The 18,065-nt window shown below is 39.2% G+C and overlaps 1 protein-coding gene across 12 annotated transcripts in view; it reads right to left on the bottom strand.

The window, feature by feature from the left end:
- The window catches only part of LOC127432514 (splicing regulator ARVCF-like), a 253,983-nt gene that overhangs the window by 14,594 nt on the left and 221,324 nt on the right, over positions 1 to 18,065 (bottom strand). For all 12 annotated transcript variants that reach the window (XM_051683768.1, XM_051683742.1, XM_051683750.1 and 9 more), the window contains 3 exons: positions 3,191 to 3,318; positions 1,078 to 1,228; positions 488 to 680 (listed from right to left, as the gene is read on the bottom strand). In XM_051683768.1, coding sequence (XP_051539728.1) covers positions 488 to 680; positions 1,078 to 1,228; positions 3,191 to 3,318 — 472 coding nt within the window. The remainder of the gene's footprint in view (positions 1 to 487; positions 681 to 1,077; positions 1,229 to 3,190; positions 3,319 to 18,065) is intronic.

Here is an 18,065-nt window from a genome sequence, read left to right as displayed (position 1 = left end):
AACTTTCAGAGAGCTGTCATTTCCATGTTCGGCTTGGATGTAATGTTTAGCCATTGGGTAGTTCATATTGCCAGTACGTATTGCATACCTATGTTCTGCCACTCTGTCCCTCAACCTCCTCTTTGTAAGACCTATATAAAAACATCTGCATGGGCATTCTTTAGGTATGCCCATGATTATTATGAATACATTTCTAGACATAATTCATCATAGTGCATTTATAACAAGAGCTAGTATAGTAAAGTATCCAGTGGATGCACACTTCAGCAGATGCAGAAAATCATTCGGGTATTTTTCGCCTACTGTATTAGTAATACTGAGGATTCGGACATCCTCCTCATTTTTTGGCAAAATATATATATAGTAGGGAAGTAGGCATATTCAGATGTGGGGTTTGGCTTGCAGTGTGAACGTAACCTAAATGTGATCAATAGGCAATCATACTTTGTCATAAGCTTGTTCTGTTCTTCATTCACTTTGCACATACCTGGTCCTGTTGATGGCCACTAGTTTGTCGATTGCTTGAGCAGTAACGAGGGAGCGAGCGTTTTCAGAGCTGTCTGTTATGATTTCATGGATGGTGTTGAGGATAGCCACCACTGTGTCCTCCTCCAGGTTCTTGGCTGGCCGCTGCTGTCCGCTGGGCAGGTTGCTAACCAAGTCCCTCATGGCGTAACTGCCTGAGGAGAATATTACAGAACAATGAGACACAGCTCTGGAAATGAGAAAAACAATTGTAGAGACACAGAGGCTACATAAAACCATCATAATATTTTACAGTCTTTAATATGGATGACTCATCTGTCACCACACAATTTTATGAATCAAATGCTCTATAGAATGAGAATGGTTATTCCTCAATATCACCTGCAGCTGAACAATCATGGTTGGCCCATTGGCTATTTAAAAAACAGTGCCCTTTGATTTGACCTGCCCAAACTTCCTGTTTCAATAAGAGATTTGTCAACACTGTGCTTGGAAAGTGATTTAATAAGGCCTTTGACACCAATTGTATCCTTCTGCCTACAAAATAAATAAATATCATTTTACATAAAAGGTTGAGTATTCTGCTCTTGCCTATTAGATCTTTGTTGCGGTGGTCAATGGACAGGTTCCTCAAAGCGATGGCCACAGCTCGCACCACCTTGTCTGAGTCCGAGCGCAGAAGTTCCACGAGGATAGGCAACCCTTTCTCCTTACGCACTGTTGCCCGGATATAGTTTGACCACTGTAAAAATGAGAGGAACAGACTGTATGAAACTGTAGTTTGGACATTCTTCTCTTGCATTTAAAGGAATAGTTCACCCCAAAATGAAAACTCACCCTCATGCCATCCCAAATGTGTATGACTTTCTTTCTCCTGCAGAACACAAATGAAAATATTTAGAAGATTACCTCACCTCTGTAGGTCCATACAATGTAAGTGAAAGGTGGTCAGAACTTTAAAGCTCCAAAAAGTAAATAAAGGCAGCATAAAAGTAATCCATGCAAGTATTAAAAGTAATCCAGTGGTTAAGTCCATGTCTTCAGAAGTGATATGATAGGTGTGGATGAGAAACAGATCAATATTTTATGTCCTTTTTCACTATACATCTCTATCTTTTACCAGCCCTGACCAGTAGGTGGCACTATGCACAAAGAATGTGAATCGCCAAAAAACAAAAGAAAAAGTGTAGATTTATAGTAAAAAAGGACTTAATTTTGATCTGTTTCTCACCCACACCTATCATATCACTTCTGAAGACATGGATTTAACCACTGGAGTTGTATGGATTAATTTATGCTGCCTTTATATGCTTTTTGGAGCTTCTAAATTCTGGCCACCATTCACTTGCATTGTTTGGACCTAAGAGTTGAGCTATTCTTAAAAAATCTTTGTGTTCTGCAGAAGAAAGAAAGATGAGAACATTTTCATTATTGGGTGAACTATTCCTTTAAGTCATTTTGTCAGGGCAAGTCATACTCAGCCAAATGGGCAGCTCTGGAAATCTGTTTTGAGAATGGGCACACAGTACAGCAGTATGTGTGTTACAAAAAGCTAAACTTTGAGAGAAAAAAAAAAAAAAAAAAAAAAAAACTTTCCCAGAGCTCTTCTATTCTGGAAAATCACAATCCAGTAAATAGTCATTTGTCCCTGTTAGACTGAATTTGTAGAGTGCATTTTCCTCTCCTACCCCATGAATCACAAAACCTTTTTGTGACACACAAAAAAAACCCCTCAATTCCCTAGCCAGTGCCCTTGAATGTGATCAAGTTGTTGCAATACTACTTTATGGCCACTAGGAGATGGTAGTGGCCCTAGGAGCAATCATGTCTTCTTAAAAACAGAGACACTAACACATTTGCAAAAAAGGAAAGTAGGGAAAAGAATAAATGAATAAATAAAAGCTCTCAAATCCTCTTATAGACCACAGGCGCGACATGTCCGTCTCCCAACGGCAGGGGTTTGTGAAGTGTAAGAGTGTGTGTGTGTGTGTGTGTGTGTGTGGCCAGGCATAGAGATGAGGCAGGTCTGAAGTGGTGTAACCACACAGAAAAGCGGTATCCTTATGCATGGCTGCACTTCAGGACATAAGGTGCTCCAGGAGACACGAACGAGGAAGCAGGGTCGGGGCAGGGCAGTTTAATGGGATTTACTCTGGTAATAGGAGTAATTCCCCTTGACTTAGATACAGAAGTAAGAACTTCACGTGACACTGCAGTGCAGAACATCCTCAGAGGAAATAGGCTGTATTGGCTAGGAATGTTTTCAAAGTGCACATGACAAATGAAGTTTTATTTGTTTTCCTCCCTTTACATTCAGAGCAGAATAGATGCCACGCCACAGATCAATCCTTATTCAAAGTGACAATATTGGTAATTAGAGATGGGAATCATTAGGAATTTAACAATAACTGGTTCCACTTAGAGACTTTGGTTCCTTAATTGAAGGAAAGAATGAACAATTCAAATTGCATTCATGACCCTCCTTGAATCAATCTATCTATCATGACAATGGCTCTGGTGCTTATTTAGCATATTTTATTACAGTGTTCTGTCTGTATCGGCGGAAGAATGCAGACATTTCAACTGATAACAGAACCAGACATCATGAAAATCATCAGTTTTTTCTGGTGTTATTAAAAAAAATGGAATCGGTTTTGAATAAGCACTCCCAATGTCCAGGCTTGGCATTAGAAAAAAAACGTACTGTCCACTGTCCAGCGCTGAGGTTCTGTAGAGCTCCGGCCGCTGCTTCTAGTGTGTTATAGTTCTGGCTTTCAGTCAGGAGGGACAGGTAGAGACGAACCACCTCGGGCTGGTACAGTAACTCAAAACCTGCACACATACAAATACACAACAGCATTAGAGATGGACAACATGGTAGAACACAGACACATACAGATGAGCTATGGGGCGGTAAATACAGTATCGATTTTAAAAACGTCATCTTGTAAGTGTTGTCGCACCTGGCGAAATGAAAAGTGGGCTAAATAACAGGGACAAATGCATTATTAGCAGGACAGAGAAATAGAGACAGAAAATCAAAGACACTCCACTTTCACTTTCACTGATACAGTGAACAGTTCAGTAGAAAACCTGTTTTAAAAAAGCCATTGGCCTGATTGAAGTGTTCCTTCTTAATAGCAACAGCCCAGTCTCAGGCAATGTAATTAGTCAGTCTTTAGGTCAGCGAACCAACAGAAGTAGCTCCTTTATGCTGATTTGAGTCTAGTCTAGTGCCTACAACACTAAATACAAATACTTTTTTAGAATACCCAGGTAAAGCTAAAGGGTCTAATTATTTTGGAGTTAAAGTCAGGGACTAAAAAATGGAAAGCTTTTCATTTTGGTTCGTTCTGAGCAAAAACAGTATTTTTTCATTATGGTTCAAAAGTTCCACAGCCTCCTTTCTAAATGGTAACCGATTAGAACAAAATAAAAGAACAGTTAATAATATTATTTTTTTAAATGGCAGTACTCTGCGCTAAGGGGTTGGTGAAATACCTATTGTTGTGTTGCAAGATCTCACAAGAGATTCAAGTAATGTGCCCTTGAAAAACAAGCCTAAAATAAGCCATTTGCCTCACCAAAATAAGCCAAAATAGCAATAAAATGTTTTCCTGTGGTATATTATCAGCATAGAAATCATAAGCATACAGTTAATTAACATTTAAGTACATTTCTAATTACAGATCTGCTTCTCAGTCAAAACCTGGCAGCATCAAATCTGTATTAATGCATCATATCAAACAATAATTCAGTCAAGACTTGAATGAGCATGTGTATGCATGTGTATGTAGTAATTATACACAGTTGATAAAAAGGTCTGATGCAGAGGTTTCCTTCATGATCAAAGCACCCCTTTTTATTTTTTCAAGCAACATGAAGTGGTGTAATAATAAAAAAATAAAAAAATGACAGTGATCAACCCTTTGGCCTTTGGTTTCATGAAAAAATTATCGAAATGAAATTAACCGGTTATAACCGGTTACCAGCATTTAAAAATAATGTTTTCACTCCGAAATAATTGAAGATCGCTTTGTTCCTGTTTTTGGTTATGTTCTGCCAAAAAATTTATTTGTTTTTGTTTTTCGTTTTTGTTCCTTGAACCATTTTTAGTCCCTGGTTAAAATACTGTACTTTCTTGTATCCCAGCTTAATATACAAAGACAACTATAAGTAAGCCAGATGTAGGTTATTTCCCGGAATAGTGTCAACACTAACTCAAAACATTGCTCTATTGACACAGCAATATTGACTTAACCAAGTTTGGGGCAGGATTATCTGTTTGTCCGACCAATGACAGAAGGGGTGAATATTTGGGAAAGCTGTTTGAAAACAATCATTATTTTCATAATTCCATTTGATGACACTAGAATGGTTGAATACATTTGCAGTGATAGTAGGGAGTGGATAATAAGCTTCCATCTTGTCAAAATGCTAAATTATACTGTTGGACTTATGAATCACTGCATGCTGTTCCCAGGATGTGAGAGTTTGTGTCTGTTCCTCTACACTTTCTTACATACTAGGATTTGAAGACTGAATTGGGTCTGGCATAGCTAAGAGAATTGCAAGACACTGACTGATCTAACAAAAACAAACAGCGGTCTCAAAGAATGTTCATCCTCTCTATTCACACACTCTGGCAGGCAAGATCAGACTCTGTGCTGCTATTGTAACAGAGCTTAGTTTTCAGATGCAGCAACAGTATTGAACTATTGCAAGGCTCTGGTAAGGGTTGGAAATTGAGAACATTTTTTGAAACAAATACTGGAACTGAACGGTTTTAATGATGTTCAGCTCTGCTAGCTGATTCTTGATCGTCTGCATTCTTTCACCGATGCCGATGGAGCACCATGCCTAAATACTCTGAAAGTTTTTCTGCACTGCCATTGAATCTGCAGCATCACAAAATAAAAATATGTCATTGCTGAGTTTACAATCTGAATTGAATGGGATCAAGATCCACAAAATAATACATAGACACATTTTAAGAGAGAAATACTAAACATTTGAGCTCTATGAGATCCCTTGTGGGTCTTAACCATTTGTGTCTGACATTCAAGCATTCATATGGGCAAGGATGCAACTGCTCTTCATGATTTGGCCCAGGCTAGAATTACACCAAGCCTGAACATGACTTATGTGCTGCGGTTGAACAGGCCTTCTTCTCTTTCACTGCCACGTCAAGATCAGAGAGTCTGGAGAAGTTTAAAAGAACTTGATCTTTGATTTTCACACAAAAGCAGCAAAACTGCAACACGGTGTAAATTGTTAACATGCTTGAAATTAGTTGAACATTTGCTTAGTGGAGCAATGTATAAAAAGATGGACAAGCTTACATACTAATGCATGTTTGCTGGTGTGTCACTGCGTTAGAAAAGCTTTGCTATTGCTTGGCACATCTGCAATTTCTAAATCTGTACCTAACAACACCTATAATTTAGAGAAGCAAGAGTGGCCTTCAGGATGTGGGCATGCCTTTGAATTGCTCACTTTACATTTTTATTTCTGTCTGACTGATGGTTTGAGCAAGAAAACGACTGTCCTAGCTTTTTCTTCTGCAGTTTATACACATTCTGAATTTAAATGATCATTTAAGGCTATTTTAAGACTCCACTGCATTAGAATTCATCTTGAGTGAGTTACCATGCAAAAAGACATCAAAGAACCCTCAGAGAGTGTGTAATGTATGTAAGGATTAGCTTTGTATGAAATATTTTGCTAATGCATGTATTTACTTCAGTACTATGCTTTTGTAACACAGAGCTAAATGCCTTTGTAGGAAGCTTTAAATCATCACAGTTGTTCAGATGGAGTGCTGCATTCTCTGTCTGACAATAACAGCTTTCCCTAATCTTTCTGCCAAAATTAAGCCAACATCTAAACAACAAAATGCTTCATATTGTGGAAAGATGACAGCCTGCTAGTTTAGCTTTAACTCGAACCAGACTATACACATACTCAGCAAATTAAAGGTCATTTGTCTTGTGGGGAGACAGCTGACAGTTGTATCACTGCAAATGGAGATTCCTTTTTATATGACTGTCATCTGTGTTAAAACCCACTGCAAAATTCCTGTCATATCCTTGACACCTCTTTGATATTCCAGAGTCAACATTCCCTTCTAGTGCAATTCTTGGAGGCCGGATTTGTCTCTGGCAAAGCTGTAGTTATGAAACAGCAAATTTTAAGCTGAGATTTGGGATTAGTTGCCAAAAATATTCTTTCCACAGAAAGAGATCAAAAGAGCAGGAGACAAAACATCCCTGCTCTGCAAATTCCATCAATTCCTGTTGGGATCTTTGCTTAACATGAACTTTGAACAAAGTGAAAGCCACATTCCCAGATGACAGAAGATAACGGATCTTTGATAGCAGGTACAGTACAAGTGCCATAAAGTTAAAAAAAAAAAGAATGAATATTAGATTATGTCACAGCTATAAGCACACACATCACAGTCACAAGCACTTCACTTAATGAACACAGAAAAACATACACATCAGCCTGGGTGCCTACTTGTATCAATGTAATTAGTAATCCCAAGAGAAAGAAGACAACATGAACAGGCTTCAGAGAGGCACAGGATATGTTCGGAATAGCATAGCATACTACATACTAATTGCACTATTTCTATACACATAAATTGGTCTACATTATTCTAATCAACATACATTTTCTGTAAGAATGCAATATCCGAATGACCTACTACATTTGCCAAATGTTGAATTATACAGCCAGAGCACATACTGTAGTACCGAGTATTGTTTCCCACAAAGGAAAGCACAAATCTTTTTCTTGACTCGTCATTCAATTAGACTGCCAAAAGATAAGACATTTTGCAAATAAATTGCAGATAAAAGTTCGATATAACCATTTTTTTTTTATTTCTGAGATGTTAACTGGATAACACTCACTAAATTAAGCATGCAATGTAATGAGTTCATGTGACAACAATGTAACATGCTATTGTTTAAATGTATTTCATCAATGCATACTACTTCACATACCATTTAAAAAAAAGGCACTTAAAAATGATTGTATGCAGCACAAAGTATATTACTGTGCTTTATGCAATATGCATTATACAGTATAATAATATAATGATGATATTAGAAAACTGAAAACAGAATTTTCAAATGACAACATATGGACGTGGCCTTAGAAGTATAGATAATATGAGTGAGTGACACCAAGTGAAAACATGGCGTAACTCATCATTCATTTTTTTTCAAATGAATTCTTCAACGGCTGCAATTACAAAGAGAGGAGATACAGCTTTATAAGTGCCAAGAATATTATATACAGTTGTGCTCAAAAGTTTGCATACCCTGGCAGAAATTGTGAAATTTTGGCATTGATTTTGAAAATATGACCGATCATGCAAAAATTCTAGTCTTTTATTTAAGGATAGTGATCATATGAAGCCATTTACTATCACATAGTTGTCTGGCTCCTTTTTAAATCATAATGATAACAGAAATCACCCAAATGGCCCTGATTAAAAGTTGACATACCCTTGAATGTTTGGCCTTGTTACAGACACACAAGGTGATACACACAGGTTTAAATGGCAATTAAAGTTTAATTTCCCACACCTGTGGCTTTTTAAATTGCAATTAGTGTCTGTGTATATATAGTCAATGAGTTTGTTAGCTCTCACGTGGATGCACTGAGCAGGCTAGATACTGAGCCATGGGGAGCAGAAAAGAACTGTCAAAAGACCTGCATAACAAGGTAATGGAACTATATAAAGATGGAAAAGGATATAAAAAGATATCCAAAGCCTTGAAAATGCCAGTCAATACTGTTCAATCACTTATTAAGAAGTGGGAAATTCGGGGATCTCTTGATACCAAGCCAAGGTCAGGTAGACAAAGAAAGATTTCAGCCACAAATGTCAGAAGAATTGTTCGGGATACAAAGAAAAACCCACAGGTAACCTCAGGAGAAATATAGGCTGCTCTGGAAAAAGATGGTGTGGTTGTTTCAAGGAGCACAATACGACGATACTTGAACAAAAATGAGCTGCATGGTCGAATTGCCAGAGAGAAGCCAATGCCACAAAAATGCCCTTGTACAATATGCCCGACAACACCTTGACATGCATCACAGCTTCTGGCACACTGTAATTTGGAGTGATGAGACCAAAATAGAGCTTTATGATCACAACCATAAGCGCTATGTTTGGAGAGGGGTCAACAAGGCATATAGTGAAAAGAATACCATCCCCACTGTGAAGCATGGTGGTGGCTCACTGATGTTTTGGGGGTATGTGAGCTCTAAAGGCACGGGGAATCTTGTGAAAATTGATGGCAAGATGCATGCAGCATATTATCAGAAAATACTGGCAGACAATTTGCATTCTTCTGCACGAAAGCTGTGCATGGGACGCTCTTGGACATTCCAGCACGACAATGACCCTAAGCACAAGGCCAAGCTGAACCTCCAGTGGTTACAGCAGAAAAAGGTGAAGGTTCTGGAGTGGCCATCACAGTCTCCTGACCTTAATATCATCGAGCCACTCTGGGGAGATCTCAAACGTGCGGTTCATGCAAGACGACCAACAATCATACCACAGTCCAAATCAATGAGATCACATTTTTTCCCCATTCTGATGGTTTGTGTGAACATTAACTGAAGCTCCTGACCCATATCTGCATAATTTGATGCACTGCACTGCTGCCACACGATTGGCTGATTAGATACTTGCATGGATGACTGTTGGTGCCAGACGGGCTGGTTTGAGTATTTCTGTAACTGCTGATCTCCTGGGGTTTTAACACACAACAGTCTCTAGAACTTACTTCGAATGGTGCCAAAAAAAAAAAAAACAGCCAGTGAGTGGCAGTCCTGTGGACGGAAATGCCTTATTGATGAGAGAGGTCAACAGAGAACAGCCAGACTGGTTTGAACTGACAAAGTCTACAGTAACAATGGAGATCAGAGGGACTAAAAGAAGCTATTCTGAAAATCTGAAAAAACAGTTTTCAGCTAACGAACCAGCATCAGTGTGGAGAGGCCTGAAAAACTTTACCAACTACAAGACACCATCCCCCAACACTGTAGGGTATCAACAATTGGATGACAACCTAAAGTAGATTTGAAAAGCACAGTCTTGCACCCCATACCCGCTCTGACCTTCACAGCACACAAACATTTATACCTCTTGCAACCCCCCTCCTCACCTCTCCTGCTACTCGACCTGCATTTAAGATCTGTGAAGAAGATGTGTGCTGGGTCTTCCGGAAACAGAAGACAAGAAAATCACAGGGCCCAGATGGTGTTTCACACACTTGTCTAAAATCCTGTGCTGACCAGCTGGTCCCCATCTTCACACATATCTTCAATAGATCACTGGAGCAGTGTGAAATTCCCTGCTGCTTCAAATGCTCTACAATCCTCCCTGTCCCAAAGAAATCCAAGATCAAAGGACTAAATGACTACAGACTCGTCACTCCGACATCTGTCATCATGAAGTCATTTAAGAGACTGGTGTTGGCCCACTTAAAGGACATCACTGAACCCTTTCTGGATCCCCTGTAGTTTGGCTATCAAGCAAACAGGTCTGTTGATAATGCAGTGAATATGGGACTGCATTACATATTTCAACATCTAGACAGACCAGGGACTTATGCAAAGATACTCTTTGTTGACTTCAGTTCGGCTTTTAACACCATAAACCCCGCTCTCCTATGGACTAAATTAACCCAGCTCTCTGTTCCTGCCCCTATCTGTCAGTGGATCACCAGCTTTCTGATAGACAGGCAGCAGCTAGTGTGAGAATGGGGAAATTCACCTCCAGCACATGTACAATCAGCACTGGTGTCCCCCAGGTGTGTACTCTCCCCACTACTCTTCTCTCTGTACACAAATGACTGCACCGCCAAGGACCCCTCTGTTAGGCTCCTGAAGTTTGCAAATGACACTACTGTCATCGGCCTCATCCAGGATGACGATAAGTCTGCATACAGAAGGGAAGTTGAACAGCTGGCTGTCTGGTGCAGTCAAAACAACCAAGAGCTGAACACATTTAAAAAAAGTGGAGATGACAGTGGACTTTAGGAGGAACATCCCAACTTTACCCCCGCTCACCATTCTGAACAGCACTGTGGCAGCAGTGGAGTCATTCAGGTTCCTGGGCACTACCATCTCACAGGACCTGAAGTGGGAGACCCACATAGACTCAATTTTGAAAAAGGCCCAGCAGAGGTTGTACTTCCTTCACCAGCTGAGAAAGTTCAACATGCCACAGGCACTGCTGATACAGTTCTACTCAGCAGTCATTGAGTCTGTCCTTTGCACTTCTATAACTGTCTGGTTTGGTTCAGTTACCAAGTCAGACATCAGAAGACTTAAAAGGATAGTTCGGACTGCTGAGAGGATTATTGGCACTCCCCTACCCACCCTGCTAGAACTGTACACCTCCAGAGTGACAAAAAGGGCTGGTAAAATCACTCTTGACCACATCTCGAATGGATGCCCTCTGGCTGGCACTACAGAGCCCTGAGCACCAGAACAGCCAGGCATATTTTTTTCCCTCAGGCCATCCACCTCATGAACAGTTAAAACTGCCCCCAAATACTCTCCTTTTGTCAATACAACCATGTGCAATATTCAATCCATCCGTTCCTACTTATATCCATATTTCATTTATATTCTTTAACATATCCTACCTCTTCTTCAATACATCACCTGCACATAACTTTATATCTGTCTATCAAATATTTGAACAACATTATTGCTCTATTGTATATTTCTCTTTTTTTCATCTGTTATATCTTATTTTTCTTTTGTCATTTTGTCATTTTGTCATTTGCACTGGAAGCTTCTGTGACCATAACAAATTCCTTGTGTGTGTAAGCATCATTCTGATTCTATCTCAGATAACTGCTCTGTACAACTGTGGTGAGAAGAATAGCATCTCAGAATGCTATTGACTGCTAATGCTATTGTACTGACAATTCCGAGAGGCGGGTTGGCGCTATTTTGACAGCGCAAGGGGGACCTACACAATATTAGGTAGGTGGTTTTAATGTTGTGGCTGATCGGTGTGTATGTGTGTGATATATATATATATATATATATATATATATATATATATATATATATATATATACACAGTGCATTCAGAAAGTATTCAGACTACTTCATTTTTTCCACATTTTATTATGTTGCAGCCTTATGCGAAAATGCTTTAAATTATTATTTTCACATCAATCTACACTTCATACCCAATGATGACAAATAAAAAACCAGATTTTTGATAACATTGCAAATTTATTAAAAAGAAAAATCTGAAATATCACATTGACATAAGTATTCAGACCTTTGCTTTGATGCTTGAAATTTAGCTCAGGTGCATCCCATTTCTCTGGATCATCTTTGAGACGTTTCTACACTTTGATTGGAGTCCACCTGAGGCAAATTCAATTGATTGGACATGATTTGGAAAGGCACACACCTGTCTATATAAGGTCTTACAGCTTAAAATGCATATCAGAGCAAAAACTAAGCCATGAGGTCAAAGGAACTGCCTGCAGAGCTCAGAGACAGGATTGTGTCAAGGTACAGGTCTGGGGAAGGCTACAAAAATATTTTGGCTGCATTGAATGTACCCAAGAGCACAGTGGCCTCCATAATTCTTAAATGGAAGAAGTTTGGAACAAACAGGACTCCTCCTAGAGCTGGCCGCTAGGCCAAACTGAGCAATCAGGGGAGAAGGACCTTGGTAAGAGAGGTGACCAAGAACCAGATGGTCACTCTGGTTGAGCTCCAGAGATCATGTGTGGAGATGGGAGAAATTTGCAGGACAACCATCACTGCAACACTCAATCGATCTGGGCTTTATGGCAGAGTGGCCAGATGGAAGCCTCTCCTCAATGCAAGAAAGCAAAAAAGCACCTAAAAGACTCTCAGACTGTGAGAAACAAGATTTTCTGGTCTGATGAAATGAAGACTGAACTGTTTAGCCTCAATTCCAGGAAACCAGACACCGCTCTTCACCTGCACAATACCATCCCAACGGTGAAGCATGGTGGTGGTAGCATCATGCTGTGGGAATGTTTTTCAGCAGATGGGACTGGGGGACAGGTCAGGGTTGAAGGAAAGCTGAACACAGCAAAATACAGAGATCTCCTTAATGAAAACCTGGTCCAGAGCGCTCAGGATCTCAGACTGGGCCGAAGGTTCACCTTCCAACAGGACAATGACCCAAAGCACACAGCCAAGACAATGCAAGAGTGGCTTAGGGACAACTCTGTGAATGTCCTTGAGTGGCCCAGCCAGAGCCCACACTTGAACCAAATTGAACATCTCTGGAGAGACCTGGAAATGTCTGTTCACTGATGGTCCCCATCCAACCTGACAGAGCTTGAGAGGATCTGCAGAGAAGAATGGCAGAAAATCCCAGAATCCAGGTGTGCAAAGCTTCATCAAAAAGACTTGAGGCTGTAATCGCTGCCAAAGGTGCTTTAACTAAGTACTGAGTTAAGGGTCTTAATTATGTCAATGTGATATTTCAGTTTTTTCTTTTTAATAAATTTGCAAAGTTATCAAAAATCTGGTTTTTGCTTTGTCATTTTCAGGTACAGTGTAGATTGATGTAAAAAAAAATTATAATAATAATTTAAAGCATTTTAGTATAAGGCTGCAATACAACAAAATGTGAAAAAATGAAGGGGTCTAAATTCTTTATGAATGCACTATATATATATATAAGAACTGCTTCACACAATAACTTCTAAATTCTGTCAAAGTTTCCCCATATTAGTTTCCCTTATAAGTCTATAACCTCAGTGAGGACACGTTTAAAAGTCTTCTGAAGTCTTCACAGCAGCATAACTAGAGGAGACAATAAATAATGCAAAAATTAAATAAATATGGCAAAAACAGCATGTTGCTCAACTTTCAGCAGTTGGAGACACTGCATTTCAGGGAACTAATTTTAACTGAGAAGCCTTGTCCAGAGAGAAAACAAGTCATGACCATTCAACTGCAAGCAGTCCTGAATGAGAGTCTACACTTCCTTTGAGCTGAAGCCACAAAGAAGCAGGAAGTTCAAATGCCAACTGGCTTAGATTGTTGTAAGGTGTAATTCGCCTTTGTACCAAAAGACAGAAGGTGGTCACGGCTTACAGACACAGCCAACATCACAGCATCTGTTCTCATAAGCATAGCCCATGTAGACTGGAAGTGGGGTAATCTGTAGGATACACTAACAAAGCACCTTTCCTTTCATGCTGAAGTCCTCACCCCTCCAAAGGCCATTGGAACAAAATGGACATACCTGTCAACTTTTTGATTTCCACTGGATTCTGGAAATGGTTCTTTATACATCGAGAGCCTCTGGCTAGCTCTCCAATTCCTGTGGTTCATTCCTAAAAGTGGCATCTTCCTCTCTCTCTTCTGTGCTCTGGCTGGCCAGGCTGCACTGTGACATCCCTGGGTGCCATGGTGGTGCTGAAGCCAGCTTGTCACTGCTCACCCGAGGAGGTCTTTTTGCTTTCCACTTGTCCTCAATGGCCCATATTATGTGGATGTCAGTCTTCAAACCTCCCATTCCAAAAAGAGTTTTCTCCCTATTCATCCACTCCCTTTATCCCTATCCTCCTCAAACAAAACCCCACATGTATTTACTTTTCTACATATATAAATAATATCGAAACTGAGGCTCTCTCACAAAATTCTAGAGAGCTGCCTACCAAGACAGCATTTTAAGGCATCATAGATATGCCCCCAATGCAAAAGAAAGCAACAACATTATGCTGCCTTCTAAGATATCTTGTTTTGGTCGGGGAGTTGATTGCCTATGTGGAGCATTCCCAATCGTTCACTCATGAGGCTCCATTTCGGTTAGGATGAAGCCCAGTATACTGTACACAGCAAGGCAGCTCAAAGTAGTAGTATCTCCAGCATGTGCAGGGCAAAATTGAACGGGACACCCGTTTACTAACGGCACGATGTGCCACAATGGACACTTCCAGTGTTGACAGCATCATTTATTATAATGAGTTCTATTGCTTTTGATATGACGCGACTGTGGCAACGCGTCCGGTGTAGACAGGGTCTTAGGATGCTGCCCCAGAAAGCTGCTTCCTATGACTTCAAGGCAGCTCACTAGGTTTTGGAACAGTGTTTCTGTGACTTTCTAGGCAACACTGATACAAGGGCTGTGACAAAGCATCCACCTCTGGATGAGCACAGTGCACAAATACGACTTCTAATGTGAAATGAGTTGGCTATGTTAGTCATGAATCATGAGTGCTGTATCACCCTTTTAAAAAAAGGTTGTTATTGGGCTTACCATGAGCTCTGGCTAATTTAATTTTTACACAGACATAAGTGGCGGCATATGCGATGCACTGAGAATGAAGGGAGTGAGAAACGACATGCGGAACACAACAGCACTTAACATGAGTGCAGCGTGCTGCAGACCCACACAGCACAGGTGTCACAATCTCACAATATGATAATAACACTTATAATTCAAATGGTTTGTAACGCAGTTGTACAAATTGCCCTGGTGAATACAAGGGGTATAAATCTTGTGGAGGTTACAATGCAAAAAAGTATTTTTGTCTTGTTTTCCAGTAAAATATCTAAACATTCTCAAAACGTGATTTATTTACTTGACAAGCAAACTGGCATAAGATTTTAAGTCATAGTTTTGAGAGAAATATAACCACATTTAGTGAGATTTATGCTTAAAACAAGAATAAAAAATAAATAAAAAATAAAAACTGTTTGACAATGGGGGTAACAAAAATAAACTTAATTCAAAGGGAAAACAAGTTTATTTTTCTTACCCCATTGGCAGATTGGCAAATTTTCTTCTTGTTTTAAGTCTAAAATTTACTAAATTTAGTCAGATTTCTCTTACAGGTGCATCTCAATAAATTAGAATGTCGTGGAAAAGTTCATTTATTTCAGTAATTCAACTCAAATTGTGAAACTAGTGTATTAAATAAATTCAATGCACACAGACTGAAGTAGTTTAAGTCTTTGGTTCTTTTAATTGTGATGATTTTGGCTCACATTTAACAAAAACCCACCAATTCACTATCTCAAGAAATTAGAATATGGTGACATGCCAATCAGCTAATCAACTCAAAACACCTGCAAAGGTTTCCTGAGCCTTCAAAATGGTCTCTCAGTTTGGTTCACTAGGCTACACAATCATGGGGAAGACTGCTGATCTGACAGTTGTCCAGAAGACAATCATTGACACCCTTCACAAGGAGGGTAAGCCACAAACATTCATTGCCAAAGAAGCTGGCTGTTCACAGAGTGCTGTATCCAAGCATGTTAACAGAAAGTTGAGTGGAAGGAAAAAGTGTGGAAGAAAAAGATGCACAACCAACCAAGAGAACCGCAGCCTTATGATTGTCAAGCAAAATCGATTCAAGAATTTGGGTGAACTTCACAAGGAATGGACTGAGGCTGGGGTCAAGGCATCAAGAGCCACCACACACAGACGTGTCAAGGAATTTGGCTACAGTTGTCGTATTCCTCGTTAAGCCACTCCTGAACCACAGACAACGTCAGAGGCGTCTTACCTGGGCTAAGGAGAAGAAGAACTGGACTGTTGCCCAGTGGTCCAAAGTCCTCTTTTCAGATGAGAGCAAGTTTTGTATTTCATTTGGAAACCAAGGTCCTAGAGTCTGGAGGAAGGGTGGAGAAGCTCATAGCCCAAGTTGCTTGAAGTCCAGTGTTAAGTTTCCACAGTCTGTGATGATTTGGGGTGCAATGTCATCTGCTGGTGTTGGTCCATTGTGTTTTTTGAAAACCAAAGTCACTGCACCCATTTACCAAGAAATTTTGGAGCACTTCATGCTTCCTTCTGCTGACCAGCTTTTTAAAGATGCTGATTTCATTTTCCAGCAGGATTTGGCACCTGCCCACACTGCCAAAAGCACCAAAAGTTGGTTAAATGACCATGGTGTTGGTGTGCTTGACTGGCCAGCAAACTCACCAGACCTGAACCCCATAGAGAATCTATGGGGTATTGTCAAGAGGAAAATGAGAAACAAGAGACCAAAAAATGCAGATGAGCTGAAGGCCACTGTCAAAGAAACCTGGGCTTCCATACCATCTCAGCAGTGCCACAAACTGATCACCTCCATGCCACGCCAAATTGAGGCAGTAATTAAAGCAAAAGGAGCCCCTACCAAGTATTGAGTACATATACAGTAAATGAACATACTTTCCAGAAGGCCAACAATTCACTAAAAATGTTTTTTTTATTGGTCTTATGATATATTATAATTTTTTGAGATAGTGAATTGGTGGGTTTTTGTTAAATGTGAGCCAAAATCATCAAAATTAAAAGAACCAAAGACTTAAACTACTTCAGTCTGTATGCAATGAATTTATTTAATACACGAGTTTCACAATTTGAGTTGAATTACTGAAATAAATGAACTTTTCCACGACATTCTAATTTATTGAGATGCACCTGTAAAACAAGCCATTTTGCTTGACAAGTAAAAAAACATTTTTAAGAATGTTTAGATAGTTTTACAGGAAAACAAGTCAAACATGCTTGTCTTGAAAAAATAATAATAATAATAATAATAATAATATATATATATATATATATATATATATATATATATATATATATATATATATATATATATATATATATTTTAGTTATTTATTGCAGTGTAAACAGGATGGAGGCGGCATACTATATGCAGATTCTATATCAGAAAGCAAAAGATACAGAGAGAAAGACATGCCTACAGGCCAAAAGCACATGGCTTCTTTGAAATTTGTTAGTGTCTTAGGTAAAATACATAGCTGTATCTGTATTATCCACTGAGAATATGTTGTTTTCATTTTGTCTATCTGGTCTGACAGCCATCTCACCCATGACTGAAACAAACATGATTTTTTTTTCTGCTTTACTTGCCCTACCAACATTTTAACTGGCTCTACCACAAATATAATAAATAGCTATTTTTAGCAAAATATTTTTTAGGTTTCATGCAAAAAGTTAATATTTTCATAAAACTTAGAGGGATGGTTCACACAAAAATTAAAATTCTCTCATCATTTACTCACCCTCATGCCATCCCAGGTGTGTATGACATTCTTTCTTAAGCAGAAGACTTACAAAGATTTTTAGTAGAATTTCTCAGCTCTGTAGGTCCATACAATGCAAGTGAATGGTAATCAGTCCTTTGTAGCTCCAAAAACCACATAAAGGAAACAAAAGTAGCCCATAAGACTCCAGTGGTTAAATCCATATCTTCAGAAGCGATACAATAGGTGTGGGTTAAAAACAGAACAATATTTAAGTCCCTTTTTACTCTAAATATCCACTCAGATGTGAAAGTGAAAATAAACAGGCACCACATGTGACTTTCAGATGTAAATGAAAATGGAGATTTAGATTAAAAAAAGGACTTGAATTTTGATCTGTTACACCCACACCTATTATAATGCTTCTGAAGATACCGATTTAAACACTGGAGTCTCATGGATTACTTCTATGTTTCCTTTATGTGATTTTTGAGGCTACAAAGGTCTGATCACCGTTCACTTGCATTGTATGGACCTACAGAGATGAGATA

This window comes from Myxocyprinus asiaticus, chromosome 4, assembly GCF_019703515.2.
Source record: "Myxocyprinus asiaticus isolate MX2 ecotype Aquarium Trade chromosome 4, UBuf_Myxa_2, whole genome shotgun sequence".
NCBI classification, from domain to species: domain Eukaryota; kingdom Metazoa; phylum Chordata; class Actinopteri; order Cypriniformes; family Catostomidae; genus Myxocyprinus; species Myxocyprinus asiaticus.
Note: the sequence above shows the minus strand (reverse complement) of the source record. Positions and strands in the feature narration are given on the sequence as shown.